Raw genomic sequence first — 18,040 nt, 5'->3', positions numbered from 1 at the left:
CCCAGTCCTGGGCAGGGAGATGTAAGAAGTCCACTGGAAGGATTTCTGGGAATAAATTTCCTCCTTGATAACAGAAGGCTTTAGAGGAGAAGCCATTTGCCCTCATCCCTCACTTCCTCCTCTGGAATACAGTTGTGTGATGTCACCATGTGTAGATGCATGGTAATCACTCTGTTTCCATGAGATTCAAGATGAAGGATGGAAGGCAACATGCTAATATTGGTGCAGGGAAAAGAAAAGGTGTCTCTCTTCTTTTAACCTCTGAGCCTCAGACCTCCAACTTACAACCATTTGACTAAGTTAACAACAGTTGCCATGGTTTATGCCACTGTTGGTTGGGTTTTCTGCTACTTGGAACCAAAAGCAAGTCACTGTTTGAGAAATGACAATCACAACCTGTTGGAGTAGATACTAAACTGCAGCTCTTCCTCAGCTGCAGGGACCAGGACGTGGACGAGTGCCTGTTCCTCTCACCACCCTGGAGGACCCTGGCCACAGTCAGGATTTTGTAGCCAATTACAACAGCGAGCCTGGAAGAAAATGGGAGAGGAGGCTCAGACCTCATGAAAACTCTAGGGGCTGCTCTGGCTGAATGGAAATGGATTCTTTTGTGCTGGAAACACACAGAAATGGACAGGTCTCTGTGAATGGGAAAAGGAACCCTTTGAATGGCTTTCTTATGCTCATTGCAGCAAATGAAAACAAAAGAAAGACAGGCTCCTGAGAAACGTCCTCACAAAAATGAGGTTAATACCCAGGGAACCAGGCAGAAGAAGAGGGGAAACAGTGCCGTCAGCCCCCTGTGTCCAGAGATTATTCTTTCTCTCCTTTTTTCCGGCCTATTTTCTATCTTGCCCTTCTCTCCCCTTAGGGCATAATCACTAATGTTGCTCTCAGCCTATTCTGTCTAGTTTATTATGTGTAATTTATTTCTGAATCCCAGCCTCTGCTTGTTCGTCTGTGTGTAACAAGGTTAATGCCTTGTAATGATGCTTTTGCCAGTTCTGCCTTTCATGACAAAATCCAATCTTGATTTTGCTCTAAACCTTGTCTCCCCTTTGGGCTTTCTTGGTTCCCTCAGAGTTGTCACTCTGCTTCTCCTTCCTGCCATGTCTAAGCATAACGTCACGCCTACACGTTTGCCGGCTCTAAGAGGGAAACTTTTCTCAGTTGGAGGAGAAAGCTACCTTGGCTCACACAATGTTTGGGCTGAAAGAGAGAAAGAGCTTTGGGCCTGATATAGCAAACTGGGACCAAGGCTCCTGAGGGGTGTGTGTGTGTGCAGGGAATCATGGGCATTTCATGAGGAAAACAGCTAGACTTCTTTGCAGCTGCTTCATATGAGTTTTCATGGACAATAAACATTCCCCCACTGTGTCTTGCACAACTCCAGGGGGCACCAGTCATGCATCGCAAGGTGTGAAATGCACCCTCCAGAGTTGCGCCACAGTTCGGCTCTGCCCCACCACGTGAGAGATGGCCCGGCTCATCGAGGTTCAGGCAGGGCACTCACAGCCATGCTCCAGCATTTGTGGCAACGTCGGGAGAGAACAGGGACAAAACTGGGGCCTCCAGTATTGAGCACCTACAAAAGTCAAGTGTTTTGCCCCCAAGGTGCTAAAAGGATTCCTGTGTGTTGATTTTACCTTACCAGGTGGGAGGAAATACCGACTGGGTGCCTATCAATTTCTTGTACATGGAAAAAATGCCTCTCTCAGGCAGTTAATTTTATATTCTGTTCCTTTTGGGATTCATTTGTTTTGAAGCAGTTTCATCATTTTGGATTACTTCCCGAGGGGCCCACTTACCATTGGGAAACCTCTGAAGGAGCCCTGCACCCAAGTTCCGGACCCTGCTCTGTCCCTATTATAGAGTGCTTGATTCCAGCAAGCTAAGTTTCCTGAACCTCAGTGACCATATCTGTGAAATGGACTCAGTAATACCGCATGTCCTGCCTCTCAGTGTTGTTGTGAGGCCCAGATGAAATCATGTGTGTGAAAATAATTAGATTATTTTTATCTAGCTACAGAGATGGAAAGAACAACTATATGCCCAAGTCAGGCAGTGATTTTATTAGACAGGAGAGCTCGGGTTGCCTTTCTCCATTCTAGCATATACAGTGTGGACCGGGATCTGACTAGGTGATGGCCTCTCTCTGATCGTCTGAAGGAAGAATTTACACTGGGGACACAAATGATCAAAAGGAGAGGTTCAACGTGTGCTTAGGGACATAGCTGGGCAACCTCTAGACCAGGTAAGCATCACTGGTGTGCGGCACAGCCATGGGAAGATGCAAGGTGGTGAAGCTTGTATGTCACCTCCTTCTACCCTTTCCCCTCCCTCCACGGGCCCCAGTGTCCCCAGCCTCCCAGGCTGACCCACCAGCAAAGTCCCACTCTACAAGATTCATACTTCTTCCTACTTTCTGTTCCTTCCCCACCGCCACCTAAACCTCCTTCTCCTTCCTATGGCTAATTTCAGTCAATCACTTACAAAAAGATAACCTGACTCAAATAATTCACAAAAAAGATGTAAATGGCAGATAGCGTAAAAACTGCATTTTCCTAGATTCTTTTTATTTTTATTTTTTGAGACAGAGTCTCACTTTGTTGCCCAGACTGGAGTAGCAGTGGTACGATCTTGGCTCTCTGCAACCTCTGCCTCCAGGTTCAAGCAATTCTCCTGCCTCAGCCTCCTGAGTAGCTGGGATTACAGGCATGTGACACCATGCCTGGTTAATTTTTTTTTTTTTTTCTTTTTTTTAGTAGAGATGGGGTTTCACCATGTTGGTCAGGCTGGTCTTGAACTCCTGACCTCAGATGAGTCACCTGCCTCGGCCTCCCAAAACACTGAGATTACAGGTGTGAGCCACTGCACCTGGCCTTTTTTTGTTTGTTTGGTTTTGAGACAGAGTCTCACTGTGTCAACCAGGCTGTAGTATAGTGGTGTAATCTTGGCTCACTGCAACCTCCAACTCCTGAGTTCAAGTGATTCTCCTGTCTCAGCCTCCCAAGTAGCTGGGACTACAGGTACCTGCCACCATGTCCAGCTAATTTTTGTATTTTTAGTAGAGACAGGGTTTTACTATGTTGGCCAGGCTGGTCTTGAACTCCTGACTTCCTGATCCACCTACCTCGGCCTCCCAAAGTGCTGGTATTACAGGAGTGAGCCACCAGGCCGGCCCTAGATTCTTAAAATTAAGAGACTCAGTCCACCAATGTTTTTCCAGGAGGAAACGACTGGCATGCTACATGGGATAGCTCCTCATTGTGGGAGCTGCCCTGTGTGTTATGGGACTTTTAGCGTTCCTGACTCCTGTCCACAAAGTAGTGCCCTCCATCATGTTGACTACTGCAAAAGTCCCCTCCCCAACACTTCTGAATATCCCCTAAGTAAATGTCATCATCCCCTGTTGAGAACCACTGAAATCTGTGACATAGTTTCAGAGCTGCTGACAAATAGCTATCAGAGTTTTCTTCTCTCTGGCCCTGCTCCCTATCATGGTCAATTGTACCACGAATCACCCTCAATTCTTCTCTTTCTGTCACTCCCCACATCCACTACATTCAAAATCTCAGTTGAATTTCCCAATAATCTCAAATTCACCTTCTCTATCTCTATAGGCTCTGTTCAGCCCAAGCATCCATCATTCCCCTCCTGATCTTGTACAAGAGACTCTTGGTGTCTCCCTTTTAACTTTTAATCTATTCTCTGTCCAGTAGCCAAAGTGATCTTTTAGAATATGAAACAGGTCCTGTTACTCCCTTGACTAAAATTGTCAATGGCTTCCCATCACTATGCTGAGAATTGAATCCATATCCCTCCCCAGGCTCTCCCTGAGCTGGTCCCTGATGATGTCTTCACACATATTCCTTGCCATTCTTCTCCTGCACTCTGCTTCTGCTCCCCAAGTCCCATCACTTTCTTTCAGGCTCTTGGACGCATTACCAGCTTTCTGCCTCAGGGCCTTGGCACTTGCTACTTCTTCTAGCTCCACCTTCCTTCACTCCCTTGTAGGCTGGCTCTTTTCGATCTGTCAGGTTTCAAATTGAATGTCACCTATGCGTGGACACATGACCATAGCTCTTCCTGTTCCTACCTTAGTTTTTATTCTGAATCACAGCACTCCATTTATTTCCTTCAAAATACTTATTATAACTATTGTTTTTAAAAACTTACTGTCTGTCTCCCAGTAGACTCCATCTGTATAAAATCGACTATCTCCAGTAGTCTATTGTATGCCACACTTTGAATGCAGCATCCACCTCAGCATCTGGCACGGAGTAGGTTGTAAATAAATGCTTACAGAATGGATAAATAAATAAATGGGTCAATGTTTGAATACTTTCAGTCAATATCTCATCAGGCAACTCTGATACCTTGATAAGTAGGCCTCATCATTACTGAGTTCTTTAATTGAGCCAAGATTTGTCCCTTGTAAATACTGGGCCTTGGTTCTGCCTTGGGGAGCAATAGAAAATCACCCCAGACCTCCTATTACCATGTAAATTGGCCTTCTCCGAATTTCACATCCATAGCTCATTGACAGCCTGTAAGAGACAGTTTCTGGGTCTCTTGCCATCTCAGTCCATGAACAGTCAACAGATTCAGTGTACTTAAAATGTGCCTCTAAGAAGTAAACACAGTACTTTAGGTGTGCTCTGACCAAAGCAAATAATAGGATTGTCCTTTCCCATGATTCAATAGCATAATTTTAAGAGCATGCCCTATCATTGTGTTCTTTCAAATAAAAGTAGCTGATGGTAGCATGGAACAGTAGAAAGAAGTGATTTAGAGTAAAAAAATATGTGGTTTCAAGTTCAAGCTCTATTACTTACGAGCTATAAGTATTTAGACAGTCATTTATCCTCTCTGAGAGCTTTCTCTCCCCACCCACCCACCCATCCACTCATCTACCTGTTATTTATGGAGCACTTGCTGATGACCAAGTACTTGATCTGTAAAATACAGATGGGAACAAACTTCCTGTTGTCAAATAAGCCAATCAAATGAGTTTTGAAATAAAATGCAACACTTTGCAGTTCATGTCATTGGTTTCTGAAATACTCGGTAACTGAAATAAATGGTTAGAGTGGGACTCCACTGATACCCACAGTTCATGAACAGAATTCAGGGAATCCATGAAACTAGATGAAAAAAAAAAATCTTGATTCTAGCGAGGTCTTACTGGAACTTAGCATTTCCTTTAATCATGGATTCAGGCCACAGCAATATTTACTGAACCTGTGACTTTGTCATCAAAGAAATCAGATATTTCCATATTATTTGATAGTTGTTGCAGATATCTCAAAATATCACTTATGCTCATCTCTACTTTGAAATTATGGTAGTTACTGCCTCTAGATCTTGCTATTGAATGTGTTAAGATATATTACTATACCTGAAATTGAAAAAACATTTTGATAGATTGATATATTAATATAGTGGGTCTATTTTGCAATCCAATGTTTTTATTGTATGCATTAAAAAGATTATTCTTTCAGGGGGTCTACAGGCTGCGTTAGAGTCTACAGCACAAGAGCTCCACAGGGTTAGGGAGAAAGATATTGCTAAGTACAGGAGCTGACACTAGGTGATTCATACAGCCACCAGCTGCTCTAGGCTATTCCCTCCTCTATTGCCTCAGAGAAGCAAGGCTCAGCACTCAGAAGCCAATTTTTAAAAGGGGTCGATGACGGAGAAAGGAGCCTTAGGAGAAGACCAAGGGGCGATGATCAGGAACAGCTGGTGTGTTAGTAACACGCTTCCTCAACCAGGTTGCGAGGAGACCGGATGGCGAGGAATCCTGCCTCACTGGAAGGGAGTCAAAAGGAAACACCCTTCCCTCTCGCTGCCCAGATTGACTCTTCCTCAAAACAGAGCCCCAGTGTCAGCTCCTCTTGGACGCCCTCATCTCACCATGCTATAATCACTGTCTTCTCCACCAGATGAAGAGCACCTTCTTTCCACTTCTAGAAACACTTACCGAGGGCTCACTTACCGCTCACTCACCATGTGTTAGCCAGCCTGATGGATGCCTGGGAACCAAAGATGAGCCAGACCTGGCCACTCCCCTCAAGGCATATACAGCCCGAACAGGGATGTGTGTGGCCCAACGCAGGGCCTGGCACACCCCAGGGTTTATGGAGTGGATCCCAACTCCTAACTTCATTGCCAATTGCCTACTTAGCATCTAAAAATCCACACAAATTAAACTCATCTTCTAATTGGTCCTCCGTGTCTTCAAAAGCAATTTCATTTCATCCCTCCTCTCCATCCTCACTGCTGCAACCTCAGTTCAGGTCTTCAACGTCCCTCCGTTGAATTATTGCAATAAACAAAATCCATCTGTTTCTCTCCATATTTGTCACCACTGCTCTTGGCCAAGGTGACATTATTTCTTGCCTGGACGACGGCAAGAGCCTCCTGCCGGCTTTCCTCCTTCCACTGTGGCCAATCTCTCATCCATTCCCCACAGGGCAGCCATTATTTAGGAATTCAAATCCAATCATTTCACTTCCCTTCAAAGGCTCTCCTGTGCTCAAGAAGAAAAATCTAATCTCCTTCCCATTGCCTAGGAGGCCTGTAGGCTAGGACGGCTGCTTCCTTCTCCAGCCTCCTCCCCTCATACCCTCCCCCACCTCCCTAGCCACAACCACGCTAGCATTTTGCTCTCCACAAAGCCCAAGACCAGGTTGTTCCGTTTTGAGTCCTTGCACGTGTCCTCCAGTCGGCCAGCAGTGCTCCTCCCAGCTGTGCACGGGAAACCTGTAACTAGCCTTTCTCATCTTCCTGGTATCAATTCAGCCTCTTTAAAGAGAACTTACCCCAACACCTGCACCCCCAAGTGGCTCTGCTGCATCACCTGTTTAGTGAAGTGCCTCCATTTCTTCATCTTTAAAATGGAAATAACAATACAGCCCATTTTGTAAAGTTACAGTGAGGATTAAATGGGTTAATATCGGTAAATTGCTTAGAATAATGATCTACAGTAAGTGCGCTGTTTTAGCTATTACCTTAATGTAAAAGTGACTACTAATTTGCTCAATGTCAATTGTCTTCCCTGTGTACCACGGATATAACTGTCTCCACTCACTGCTTGGCACATAATAGGAACTCAAGAAAGTATTTGAACAAATGACAGTTCTAATAAGGTGCTTTGCCTTCAACCTTACCACAGCCACTTTATCTCCTCTGCAATCTTTCTAGAACACATTCGGATTGTGTCTGTTTATAATCTTGCTGTTGTACTCCATCAGCCTTAGCCATGGTTTTCGCATCTTGCTCAGCAGAGTTCTAGAAGTTCCTTGGAGATGCCTCAGGGACAGGCCTGGATGGAGGTAAGGCAAGTCATAGGGCTCCAGAAACTCCCAACCCCTGCTTCCCGGCCACCCCGTGTTCCCAGCACTTGGCAGGTGGTCTTACAAAGAGAACCAAGTCAGTGATAATTTTTCTTAAGAGACAGGGTCTTGCTATGTTTGTCAGGCTGGATTTGAACTCCTGGGCTCAAGCAATCTTCCTGTCTCAGCCACCCAAGTAGTTGGGACTACAAATATGTGCCACTATACCTGGCTAAGATTTTTATTTTTGTACAGATAGGGTCTTGCTACATTGCCCAGGGTAGTCTTTAAAACTCCTGGGCTCAAGTGATCCACCTGCCTTGGCCTCCCAAGGTGCTGGGATTACAGGCATGCGCCACCTGCTCCCTGCCTAATGATAATTTTCAATCTTTTTCTCATATGGAGCTTCTGATTGATAATTTATTTTAAAGGAAGGTTTGGAGAGTCTGAAAAGGACCAACCATCAGGATAAAATCCAACCACCTTTGCCCGTCTCATTAAGCCCTTCACCATCTGGACCTGCACACTCGTTTCTGGACATTCTGCAGCCAGGGCGAGCTGCTTGTGGTTCCCAGGCTTATTCAACTTCCTGCTTGTGCGCAAGCTGTGCCTTCTCTCTAGAACTGCCTTCTCTGCCTTCTCCACTCAGCTTCAAGACACAGCTCAAGCATTACCTCTGTGAAGCCTCCCAGATCCTCCCAGGCTGAGTGGAGCACCTCTTTTTGGGACTTTCACAGCAGCTTGTGGTCACATCTCTCTTGCCATGAGTATCGGACTATATAGGAAAGGCTTGTTTTACTCTCATTCTTTCTATAATAGCAGGAGTCAACAAACCACCACCTGTGGGCCAAATCTGGCTTGCTGCCTGTTTTTTGAATGGACCGTGAGCTAAGAATAGCGTTTGCATTTTAAAATGGTTGAAAAGAATCAAAAAAAGAATAATTCATGACAAGTGAAAATTACAGGGAATTCACATTTCAGTGTCCATAACGTTTTAATGGAGCGCGGCCCTGCCTGTTCATTTACGTGTTGTCCATGGCTGTGTTCACACTACAGCAGCAGAATCGAGCAGTTGTGACAGAGGCTGTACGTAGCCTGCAAAGCCTAAAATATTGATGATCTGGCCCTTTACAGAAAGAGTTTGCTGACCCCTGCATAACAGCATTGACCAGGGTAGTAGGAAGGAAATAGGGCCAAATCCGCCTAGTAACTTCTCTAAGGAAAACACTATGTGTAGCTACGGAACAGACAATCCAACCAACATGAAAATCAACTACTGATACTGTGAAGATGAAGGTCACAGTTCTATTTGTTTTTGTGATCATACAAAAATTAGCGTTTCATCAAGATAGAAAATTAAAACTAAGGCCGGGCACTGTGTCTCATGTCTGTAATCCCAGCACTTTGGGAGGCCAAGGTGAGTGAATCACCTGAGGTCAGGAGTTTGAGACCAGCCTGACCAACATGGAGAAACCCCTTCTCTAACAAAAAATACAAAACTAGCTGGGAATGATGATGCATGCTGGTAATCTCAGCTACTCGGGCAGCTGAGGCAGGAGAATCGCTTGAACCCGGGAGGCAGAGGTTGCAGTGAGCTGAGATCACACCATTGCACTCCAGCCTGGGCAACAAGAGCAAAACTGTCTCAAAAAAAAAGAAAAGGAAGGAAGGAGGGAGAGATGGAGGGAAGGAAGGAAGGAAAGAAAGAAAGAAAGAAGGGAGGGAGGGAGGAAGGAGAGAAAGAAAGAAAGAGAATTAAAACTAAGAAAAATGATAAGCACATTTCATAAAAAACAAGTAAGAAAACCTACCACTGCCATGGCCCCACGTCGATGAACAGGTTAGACCCATGCTGGCTACACACTGGTCCCAAGTCAGCTTTGGGATTTCCCAGTCTTCATCATCTGTATGCCAACGCATGTTTGGGGAAGGGAGTTGTCATCAGTAAACTTTAAGGGAGGCAGATACTGTATGCCACTGTAGTCAAGGTGTTAGTCTTGGTGTGGCTCTTCCACCATGCCGTTCTAAGGGAATCCACCGACAGTGCCCGCTGGGGACAAGTGCATGTTTGATCCCCTTCTTCTAGTTAGACCAGAGGCCGGCACCTGCCCCAAGGGTTACAAATCCCTACACCGAACTTGGGCTCATCATCTGGTGTGAAAGATGAACTGGACTCAACTCTAACTCTCTCCTGGCAACTCGGAATAAATAATATGGAAAGTCATTGCAAATTAGCAGCCAAAGCAGAAGGCAAAAGTCTGTTAAGATGTACAGTGGGAGGCCAGGTCTGCTGGCTTATGCCTATAATCCTAGCACTTTGGAAGGAGTGCTTTAGCTCAGGAGTTTGAGACCAACATGGGCAACATAGCAAGACCTCGTCTCTACCAAAAATAAACAAAATCAGCCTGGCATTGTGGTGTGTGCCTGTAATCCCAGCTACTTGGGAAGCTGGGGCAAGAGGAGCGCTTGAACCCAAGAGTTTCAGGCTGCAATGAGCTATGATCCTGCCACTGCGCCCCAGCCTAAGTGACAGAGTGAGACCCTGTATTTAAAAAAAAAGTTTCTAGTGTCTCTCCTCTAGGAATTATATTGTTTAAGAAATAATTTTATTCCAATTATCTGGGCATAGTAGCACCCACCTGCAGTCTCAACTACTCAGGAGGCTGAGGCAGGAGAATTGCTTGAACCCAGGGGGCGGAGGCTGCAGTGAGTTGAGATTGTGCCACTGCACTCCAGCCTGGGCAACAGAGTGAGACCCTGTTCCAAAAAAAAAGAGAAAAGATAGACAGTGGGGATCAAGGCAGGCCGAGACATAGTCAGGTGCGAGGGAGCAGATGTTTGAGGAAGCAGAGGAGGTCATCTGGTAGGAGGATGATGCAAAGCAGCCAGGCTAAGTCATGTTAACAGGGAGACCAAGGAGGGAGCATCCACCATTTGCTGATGCTGACTGAGCTCCTTCAGTCTCCTTGAGCGCAGAACCACCTTCCAACTCCATATGAAGGAGCCCGTCCTAACACTATTACTAATAACGATGGTGATGATGGTAAACACAGACGTAATATTTACTATGGGTCAAGCAGTATTCATTCTACACATATTAACTCGTGAATCCAGACAATAATCCTATGAAGCCAAGAGGATCCCTTATAGATGAAGAAACTGAGGCACAGAAAGGTTGAATAATTTGCTCACAGTCCCACAACTGGTAACTGGTAGCTTTGGCCCCAGTTGACCTGGTTCCAGTGACCATGCATATAACTATTAGACGGTATTGCCTTTATTCCTAGATTACCATGTAATTCCATGCGTTTCTGTCCACAAAATCCCTCATCCCTTTCTTTGAGCTTACTCAAGTAGATCTTTATTCCATGCAACCAACTGTACCTGACTAGGATAGAAATTGGTATCAGGATTGATGTTGTAAAGAATAGACCCTTGGAGAGAATGTCAAGTGTGTGCAATTGGTTCTGGTGTACAGCACAATAGAAGACTCTAGACATCGCCCGTACCTGGGAGTGAAATACAAATAAACTCATATGCAAGAGTGAAGGAGCTAATTAAATTATGGCTTATAGGTTTTTGAGACTCAGACCCCAAGCCCCAAAATGGTAAGGCTTAGAGGACTTTCTAGATATTGCTTTTGGTCAATGAGGAGAGAATAAGGAATATCAGAGTGGTAAAATGTGTTGGTTACTTTTTATGGCCCTAAGTAAAATGCAAGGAAAACAAAATGGGACAAGTTCCTATCCCAAGTGCCTTAGGTGGAATACAAAGAAAATTCTTTTATCTTACAACAGTGGTTCTTAAACCTGAGCATGACTTCACATCCCTTTGAGGGCTTCCTAAAATACAGATTGCCAGTCTCACCCCAACCTCCTGAGCTTCTGATTTAGTAAGTTCGGTGTAGAGTCCAAGAATGTGCATTTCTAGCAAGTTCCCAGGTGAGATGTCCATGCTTCTTGGCCAGAGTCCACACTTTAAGGACCGCTACCTACAGCATGAAACCCTTTCCTCTCATAGTTGCAAGGCAAAGAAAAATTACACCATTGAAGTTCCAACCATGCTAGGTTTCCATGATCAAAAGTAACTCTCAAATTGGCAACACCAGAAGCCTGGTATTCCAATAAATGGAAGTACCTGGGAAGAGCTGAAGGAGTGAAGCGTTCCCTATAATCTAAAACTAAGGAAGTAAGGGGCCCCAACACATCGGCCATTAAGAAAAAGACAATGGTTAAGGCAGTACGAGGTGACCAGACTCCCAGAAAGTGTTGCCGCTGAGTAGAGGAAACATTTCCAACATGATCCTCTAAGATCCTTCATTTATTCATTCAACAAATATTTCTGAAGTCCCAACTACATACTGGGTACTTGCTAGGTATGGGGGGTTCAACAGAGAACACCGTTTGAGGCCATGTATAGGCCTGCATGCTCGGAACACCAAGGCTGTCTACAAGTTCATAGCTGAGAAACTACAATCCTGCCGGGGTCAAAACGTCAGGTGGTCACCAATGCAAACCTAGAAACTCAGCTCATAACTAAGGATTCTCTGCTGTATCCCATGCCTGTGTCCACAAAAAACTACTTAGCACAGCAGTTCTAAGGGCCTAGCTTGCTCCATACAGGATGGGATCAACACCAGGACCTAATGTCTGTGGTGACAGACTGTCTGTGGCAGTGGACATGCACACATTATTGCATGTAAAAATTATTTAACCCTTCAGGCCTTGGTTTCTTTATTTATAAGTGGGGATCCCATTTACTTGATAGCAGTATTCTCTGGATTCATGAGTTAATAGGTATAGAATAAGCACTACGACCCATAGAAAATGCCATGTGCTTTGGATGTCTTTACTATCATCCCCATCATGATTATTAATGGTAATAGGATAGGGCTCCTGAATATGGGCTTGCAAGGTGGTTAAAAGCTCTGGTCCTAGAGCTGGGCCACCCAGGTTCTAAATGCTCTGAATTTTCCAGTTATGGAACCTAACAGAAGCTCTCTGGGCTTTAATTTTCTCATCTCTAATCACCATGATAACTACAGTCCTTGCCCCATATGGTGAATGAGAATCAACAGAAAATAAGGCATGTAAATTGCTTCACACAAAACCTGGCCATAATATCTATTCAGTAGATAGTAGCTATGATTGCTTTCCCCCTCTTTCTAAGCGGGTGCTGTCACTGCAATTGTCCTTTTTGAATCCATTTTTGCATATCATATGTGTATATGAGGGTAAAATCACCATCTAGTCTATAGACTGCAAAATGGTTTGACAAAATCATAACAGAAACTAGAAGAAAAATAAATATCACAGGAAGACTGTGGATTTTGAGGTCAATAGGCTGCATCGCCAAGCGGAACCAGGATGTCACTTCTCCACACATGTGCCTTGGGTTGCTGTCTGCTGGACAGCATGTGAGTGTTCTGTGGTTGTCTGCATGACAGTTAAATTATGTCAGGCTTCAGAATTATGGGAGTGTGGAAGAAGGGGGTGTGTCCCCCGACAAAGGGTAGAATGAACTATAGAACAAACTAGAGTGACCTCGAGTCCTGTGGACTGACACTGTACCACCTTCAGTGTCTACAGAGGGGGTGGCCGCCATGTTTAAACCACGAGCAACCCCAGAAGCCAACTATGGCAGCCAAACAAGTCTGGAGCAATCAGACTCTGCAAACTCGAACACAAACACTCTTCTATGGATCACATTGGTGTGCCAGGGGTAGTGAGAGTTCCAAGAGGGAGGAAGTCAAATTAATTAACTAGTGCATAACTAAAAACATTCATTTTTATATTAATCCAAGCATAGGTATGTTATAAAAAAAGAATGAAAAAAGGAAAGAGACCACACGAAGTTTTAAAACACAACCCAAGAGTAGAGGCATGGACTGCCTTCTGAGGTTTCCCTCTAGCCTCAACCCCACATCCTAGGGAAGGTTGTTTGCTGCCAATTTGATCAGGGGATCTTCAAGGGAAAGTTCGAGAAGCCCTGGGGTGGTGGAGGGAGTAAAGATGTAGACATTGGAAGACCTGGATTTAAGCTGGAGGGCTCTGGTACTCACTATCTTCAGCCAGTGGCTTAACTGATCTTGAGCCTCCTCATCTGGGAAATGAGATGATCCTCACAGAATCAACTTCAGACTTGATGAGGGGCTCAAAAGAAATGATACATGCAGAAGTGCTGTACAAATATCATAGAAGATTCTTAAAGAGGGCATCTACAGAAACTGGTTGCCTTAGCACATTTGGGAGCTGCAGTTAGCCTGCTACAGTTGTGAAAGTAGATTCAAAGTTGGTGGCAAGGCAGAAAAAGTAATGGTCCAGTGTGTAAACTTCTGAGTACAAGCTCATTGCACAAGCATCTCGTAAATTACTCCTTAGCAGAAGCTGAAGGTGGGGAGGATCCGTGATAAGAGATAAGAGAAGCAGGAGATGGAAAAATGCAACCCAGTCAGTCCTGTCACTTTTCTATCTATGGTTGATTGAAGATGGAAAATAAGAGCCAGCTAGGAGGAGAGGGAAAAAGAAGGCAAGCGAATCCAGCCGCTTGTGCCTTGCAGCCTGTGGATTACTGTTAAAATTACTGTGTCTGCTCTGAAGGAATCGCTGTTGGAATCTATTGAGGTTTCCTCTAGAGTGTTTCAATCCTGCTCCTGTTTTAGGCACCTATAATTCAGTATGCCTTTTCAAAAACACATTCAAGACCTGAACATAAAATGCAGAACAAATGCAATCAAATGACATCATTCTTCTGAGTGACAGCCAGGGGCACGCCGATCCCATGACCCCATTACACAAGGTTGCAACCTGCTATTTGTCCTTTCAGTGGCAAAATCAGTGGCACCCAGCACACAGCATTGCTTACACTAGCAGGCATCAAACAAATATTTGTTGAATTGAGTGTCTTCTCTACCAATTAATTAGGTTAGAAAATTGTCAGCTTTTTCATCAAAACTACCAACCCCTTTCATTCAAACTCCTCTTGAAATTCAATTCCATTAAGGCTTTTCAATGCATACTAGCAGCAAGGAGTTTACTTAAATGAAAAAGAAAAAAAAAAAAAAAAAAAAAACAAAAAACGCAAAACTCCAAGCTCCCACCTGTGCAGCCATGACATGCTATTGTTTGAACCAGAGTATGTTATTTAACTTGGCTGACAAGCTCAGGGGGTAGAGACCCTGTCTTTCAGAACACACAGCTCTGAGCACACTGGGAGTTCTTGATAAATAGCAGCAGCAAGAAATGCTGTGGAGGGACCCATTTTCATTATTTATTTTTGCAGATCCAGATTTTTGGCAGCCTGTGTTTATCCCTTGCTTGATTTCCAAGGGGCAGCTTTCTCGCAGAAGCTCCCGTGAAGATGGATAAACAGCTCTGCGACTTCCTCTGCCTCTGCCCCTCCTGATCCCGGCATAAGCAGGAACACCTGACTGAGCCAAAACATGGATTTTGAGTGCATTCAGGATGCTGGCTGGGTTTGGAAGGGAATTGAATCTTCCAGGACCCAATAGGTAGAGAGATGCAGTCAAGAGAAATGTTTTGGCTCCACACATCGACACAGCTGTCAGATGGCAAAGCTTGGACTTCCACCCTTATTACCTGCTGTGGGCCTCTGAGCTGGCTTGTCATTAACCCCAGAGACCAAGTGTGCCTAAAGCTTGACACAAAGTAATATTTTGGAGGTACCTTCAAGTCTTTCAACAGAGAAGTAGGAAATGATGATTTTTACCAAACTTAAACCATCAGATTATAAAGATCTAATAAAAACAGGAATCAAACGTGAAATTATACGTGTACAGCAACAGTAAGTCATTTAGGAGACAAATATGTGTTTTTACATATTTTTAAAAATTATACCAGTAAAAAAATGAAGGTGTTATGTGCGTGTCCCAGCACACAGCTTGACAGGCAAAAAGGAAGCAGCAAGTGACCATTCTAAGAAGCCTTGCAAAAGACCTCCCGGTTTTGTTCTCCCTGGCTGATAGGACTAATATTTGGTAAGATGTGCTTTGCAGAGAAAGAAAGGGGTGGGGGAAGCTGCCTTTCTGTACACATGTTAATATACCTGGGAGCCAATGTGCCCCTGTACCAACACATTTTCTAAGTGGTGACTTCTCCCCTTCCTCTGCGACTCATTTTGTACCAAAACAATGTCAACACCTGTAGCCGTTAATTTCTGCGCTTTGATTTTTGTCCAGTGATAAAGGAGGCTCCCAGCAGGCTCCCCTCTCCGGAGCCATATGTGGAGTTGGCGTGCCCGCCGCCGTGGAAGGGAAACGGCCTCCGGAGAAGTGACAATGGGTCCATAATCCCCATCCACTGGACCCTCTTGAACTGCCTCTTTATGTCCAGCCAAAGAATGCCAATCTCAAGATGAAAGCTGTGGCTGCCCTGGGAGCCCAGGGGAAACCTGTGTCGCTTGCCTGGTTCAGCCCAAGGGTGGTGACCCTGAGTCCCGCCATCTAGTCCCGCAATCTGGAGCCCAGAAACCGCCTGCAGCACCCCCAACACTTTCCCTTGCGCTCCCCTCTAGAGTGAGGCTTTTACCACAAGGACATCTCCCGCCTAGCCTCTCCCAGCGGCTGGCGACCACAGCGCACCCAGAGCAGAGCCACAGCTCCGCCCCCTCGCACCGGGTCACACCGGGGGTTCGGTTCCAGCGCGAGCCTCTTTAGCTGGCTGGCATTTCTCCACGCTGAGCGGGCTAGCAACTCTTCGAACCACAGCACTTGCGTTGCCGGTGGGGGGCGGAGACAGGGGGCCACAAAGGCTGGGGTGTGGCAGTGAGCCCCTTAGGTTCAATGGCTTCTCCGGCGAGGGCACTCTTTGCTGTGTTGACCAAGAGGGTCAGACCCACACCCCTGCTGGGACTGCACAGAAGGGCCCCAGAGAAGTCTGGAGAAGCAAATGGGAAAGAGGGGCTGCGCGGTTAGCCTCAGCCCCAAACAAGCGTCCCTGTTTGGACAGGGAAGGATGGCACTGGGATGCAGCAACTAGTTTTGAGTTAACTCCCACCCTCCCCGCCCCTCTTTTTACACTCTCCCTTTGGGGACCTCAGGCCTTGCTCCAGGTCTCGGGGACCGTCCGAAAGGAGCCTTCGGACCGCCGCCTGCGGTGTGAACCTGAGACCTGGTAAATGTCAGCCGGATCCACCCCAAGCCCCACCGCCCGCCCCCAGCTCGCTCTGCCTCGGCGGCGGCTCCGGGGCACCAGCGCTCCTCGCGGCGCCCCGGGGGCAAGACTTACACAGTGACTCTCGGCCGTCTTGAAGTCCCAGCTGACCCTCTTGGCACGCGCCTGGATCTCACTCATCCTGAAGAGGCAGAGCGCCGTGGTGGTGGGGGAGCGCCGCTCCTGGCCCTCTCCGGCGGCTGCGCTGAACACTCCCGCCCAAACGTCCAGGGCCTCCACTAGGCTGGAGGAGAGGAGCAGGCGGCGGCCGTCGGGGTGGCCGTGGCCGCAGTCGAGGGACGCCTGGCCCTGGAACAGCACCTCGGTGCTCTGCGCGATGCGCGCCATGCTGGGCCAGCCCGTGGCAGCGCCGCTCGTGTAGTTGTAGGGGTAGTAGGGGAAGTAGATACTGCCGTTCCAGAGAAAGGCGTCCACGAAGTGCAGGCTGCCCGCGCCCTCGCACAGCTTGAGGCGGCCCAGCTCCTGCGTGGCCAGGCTGCGCCCCTCCGTGTCCTTGAGCGCGATGGCCGTGTCGTGGTCGGATGCCGCGGGGTTGCAGCGGCTCGCCGTCTCCGGCTCCGGCAGCACGTAGGTGGCGGCCACCGCCAGGTACCAGCGGTTGTTGTGGCCCGCGCGGTACACCACGCCGGCCGTCGAGCCCTGCGGGTGGCACGACACCACCTCGGTGCCGTTGCGCAGGGAGCTGCGGCTCAGGTTGCCTAGGGGCCGCACCTCGCAGGCGCCCCGGTCGAAGGTCCAGCCGGTGAGCAGCAGCCCCCCGAGGCCGGCCGCCCCCTCGCGGTAGGGCAGCAGCAGCTTGCTGAAGCTGCTCCCGGGCCGGGGCCGCGCGGGGGGCGCCAGCGAGACCGGCTCCGTGCAGTTGCCCGCTTGGTCCCGGTACAAGCGCGAGAGACTGCGCTCCAGGCTGTAGTCCAGCTGGTCCAGGCAGCTGCCGCTCGCCACGAACACGCCGTCCTCCCGGCTCGCCGCGATGGCTCCGATGGCTTGCTCCGACCGCCACACGGGCTCGTCCGCGCCCCGGCCGGGAGCCGCCAATGCCAGCAGATAGGCAAGCAGGGGCAGCTGCGCGGCGGGGCGCGGGGGGCGCGGCGGCGCCTTCCTCCGGGAGACCTCCATGGGGCTGGGGGGGCCGCCCCCGGGCAGGGCGCGCGGCGGCGACGGCGGCTCAGGCGCGCGGCAACGGAGACGCGGGCGGCGGCGGCGGCGGTTCCTGCGCGCGCTCGGGCTCCCGCGGCCGCCCCATCCCCGCGGCTCGCCCGGGAAGGAGAGCGGGGAGGGCGACGCGCGGCGGGCTCGCTCCGGCAGCCTGTGCAGCGGCGGCGGCGGCGGCGGCAAGCCCTGCGCGCTCCGGCACCGCTTCCTCCTCGCCCTCCTTCGCTGGAGAGTTCCTGTGTGCAGCGCTGGCGCTCGCGGGGAGGCGCGGAGGGGAAGGGAGGGGACGGGCGGAGAGGAGCGAGGCGGGCGGGGAGGGCTGGAGAGGTTGGGTGCGCTTGTGCGTTTCACTTTCCC

General features: G+C 48.0%; 1 protein-coding gene across 2 annotated transcripts in view; it reads right to left on the bottom strand.

Moving 5' to 3' along the window:
- Positions 1-18,040, bottom strand: part of PLXNC1 (plexin C1) — a 158,709-nt gene extending 140,669 nt beyond the window's left edge. Inside the window, exon 1 of one of the 2 annotated variants that reach the window (XM_032297975.1) lies at positions 16,586-18,040. In XM_032297975.1, the coding sequence (XP_032153866.1) occupies positions 16,586-17,647 (1,062 nt within the window). In that variant the 5' untranslated portion in view covers positions 17,648-18,040. The remainder of the gene's footprint in view (positions 1-16,585) is intronic. The other variant, XM_032297982.1, reaches the window with a different exon arrangement.

This window comes from Sapajus apella, unplaced genomic scaffold (genome assembly GCF_009761245.1).
Source record: "Sapajus apella isolate SASKATOON/1434 unplaced genomic scaffold, GSC_monkey_1.0 scaffold2, whole genome shotgun sequence".
Taxonomy (NCBI): Eukaryota; Metazoa; Chordata; class Mammalia; order Primates; family Cebidae; genus Sapajus; species Sapajus apella.
The sequence above is the reverse complement of the archived record's forward strand: the minus strand, read 5'-3'. Positions and strand labels throughout refer to the sequence as shown.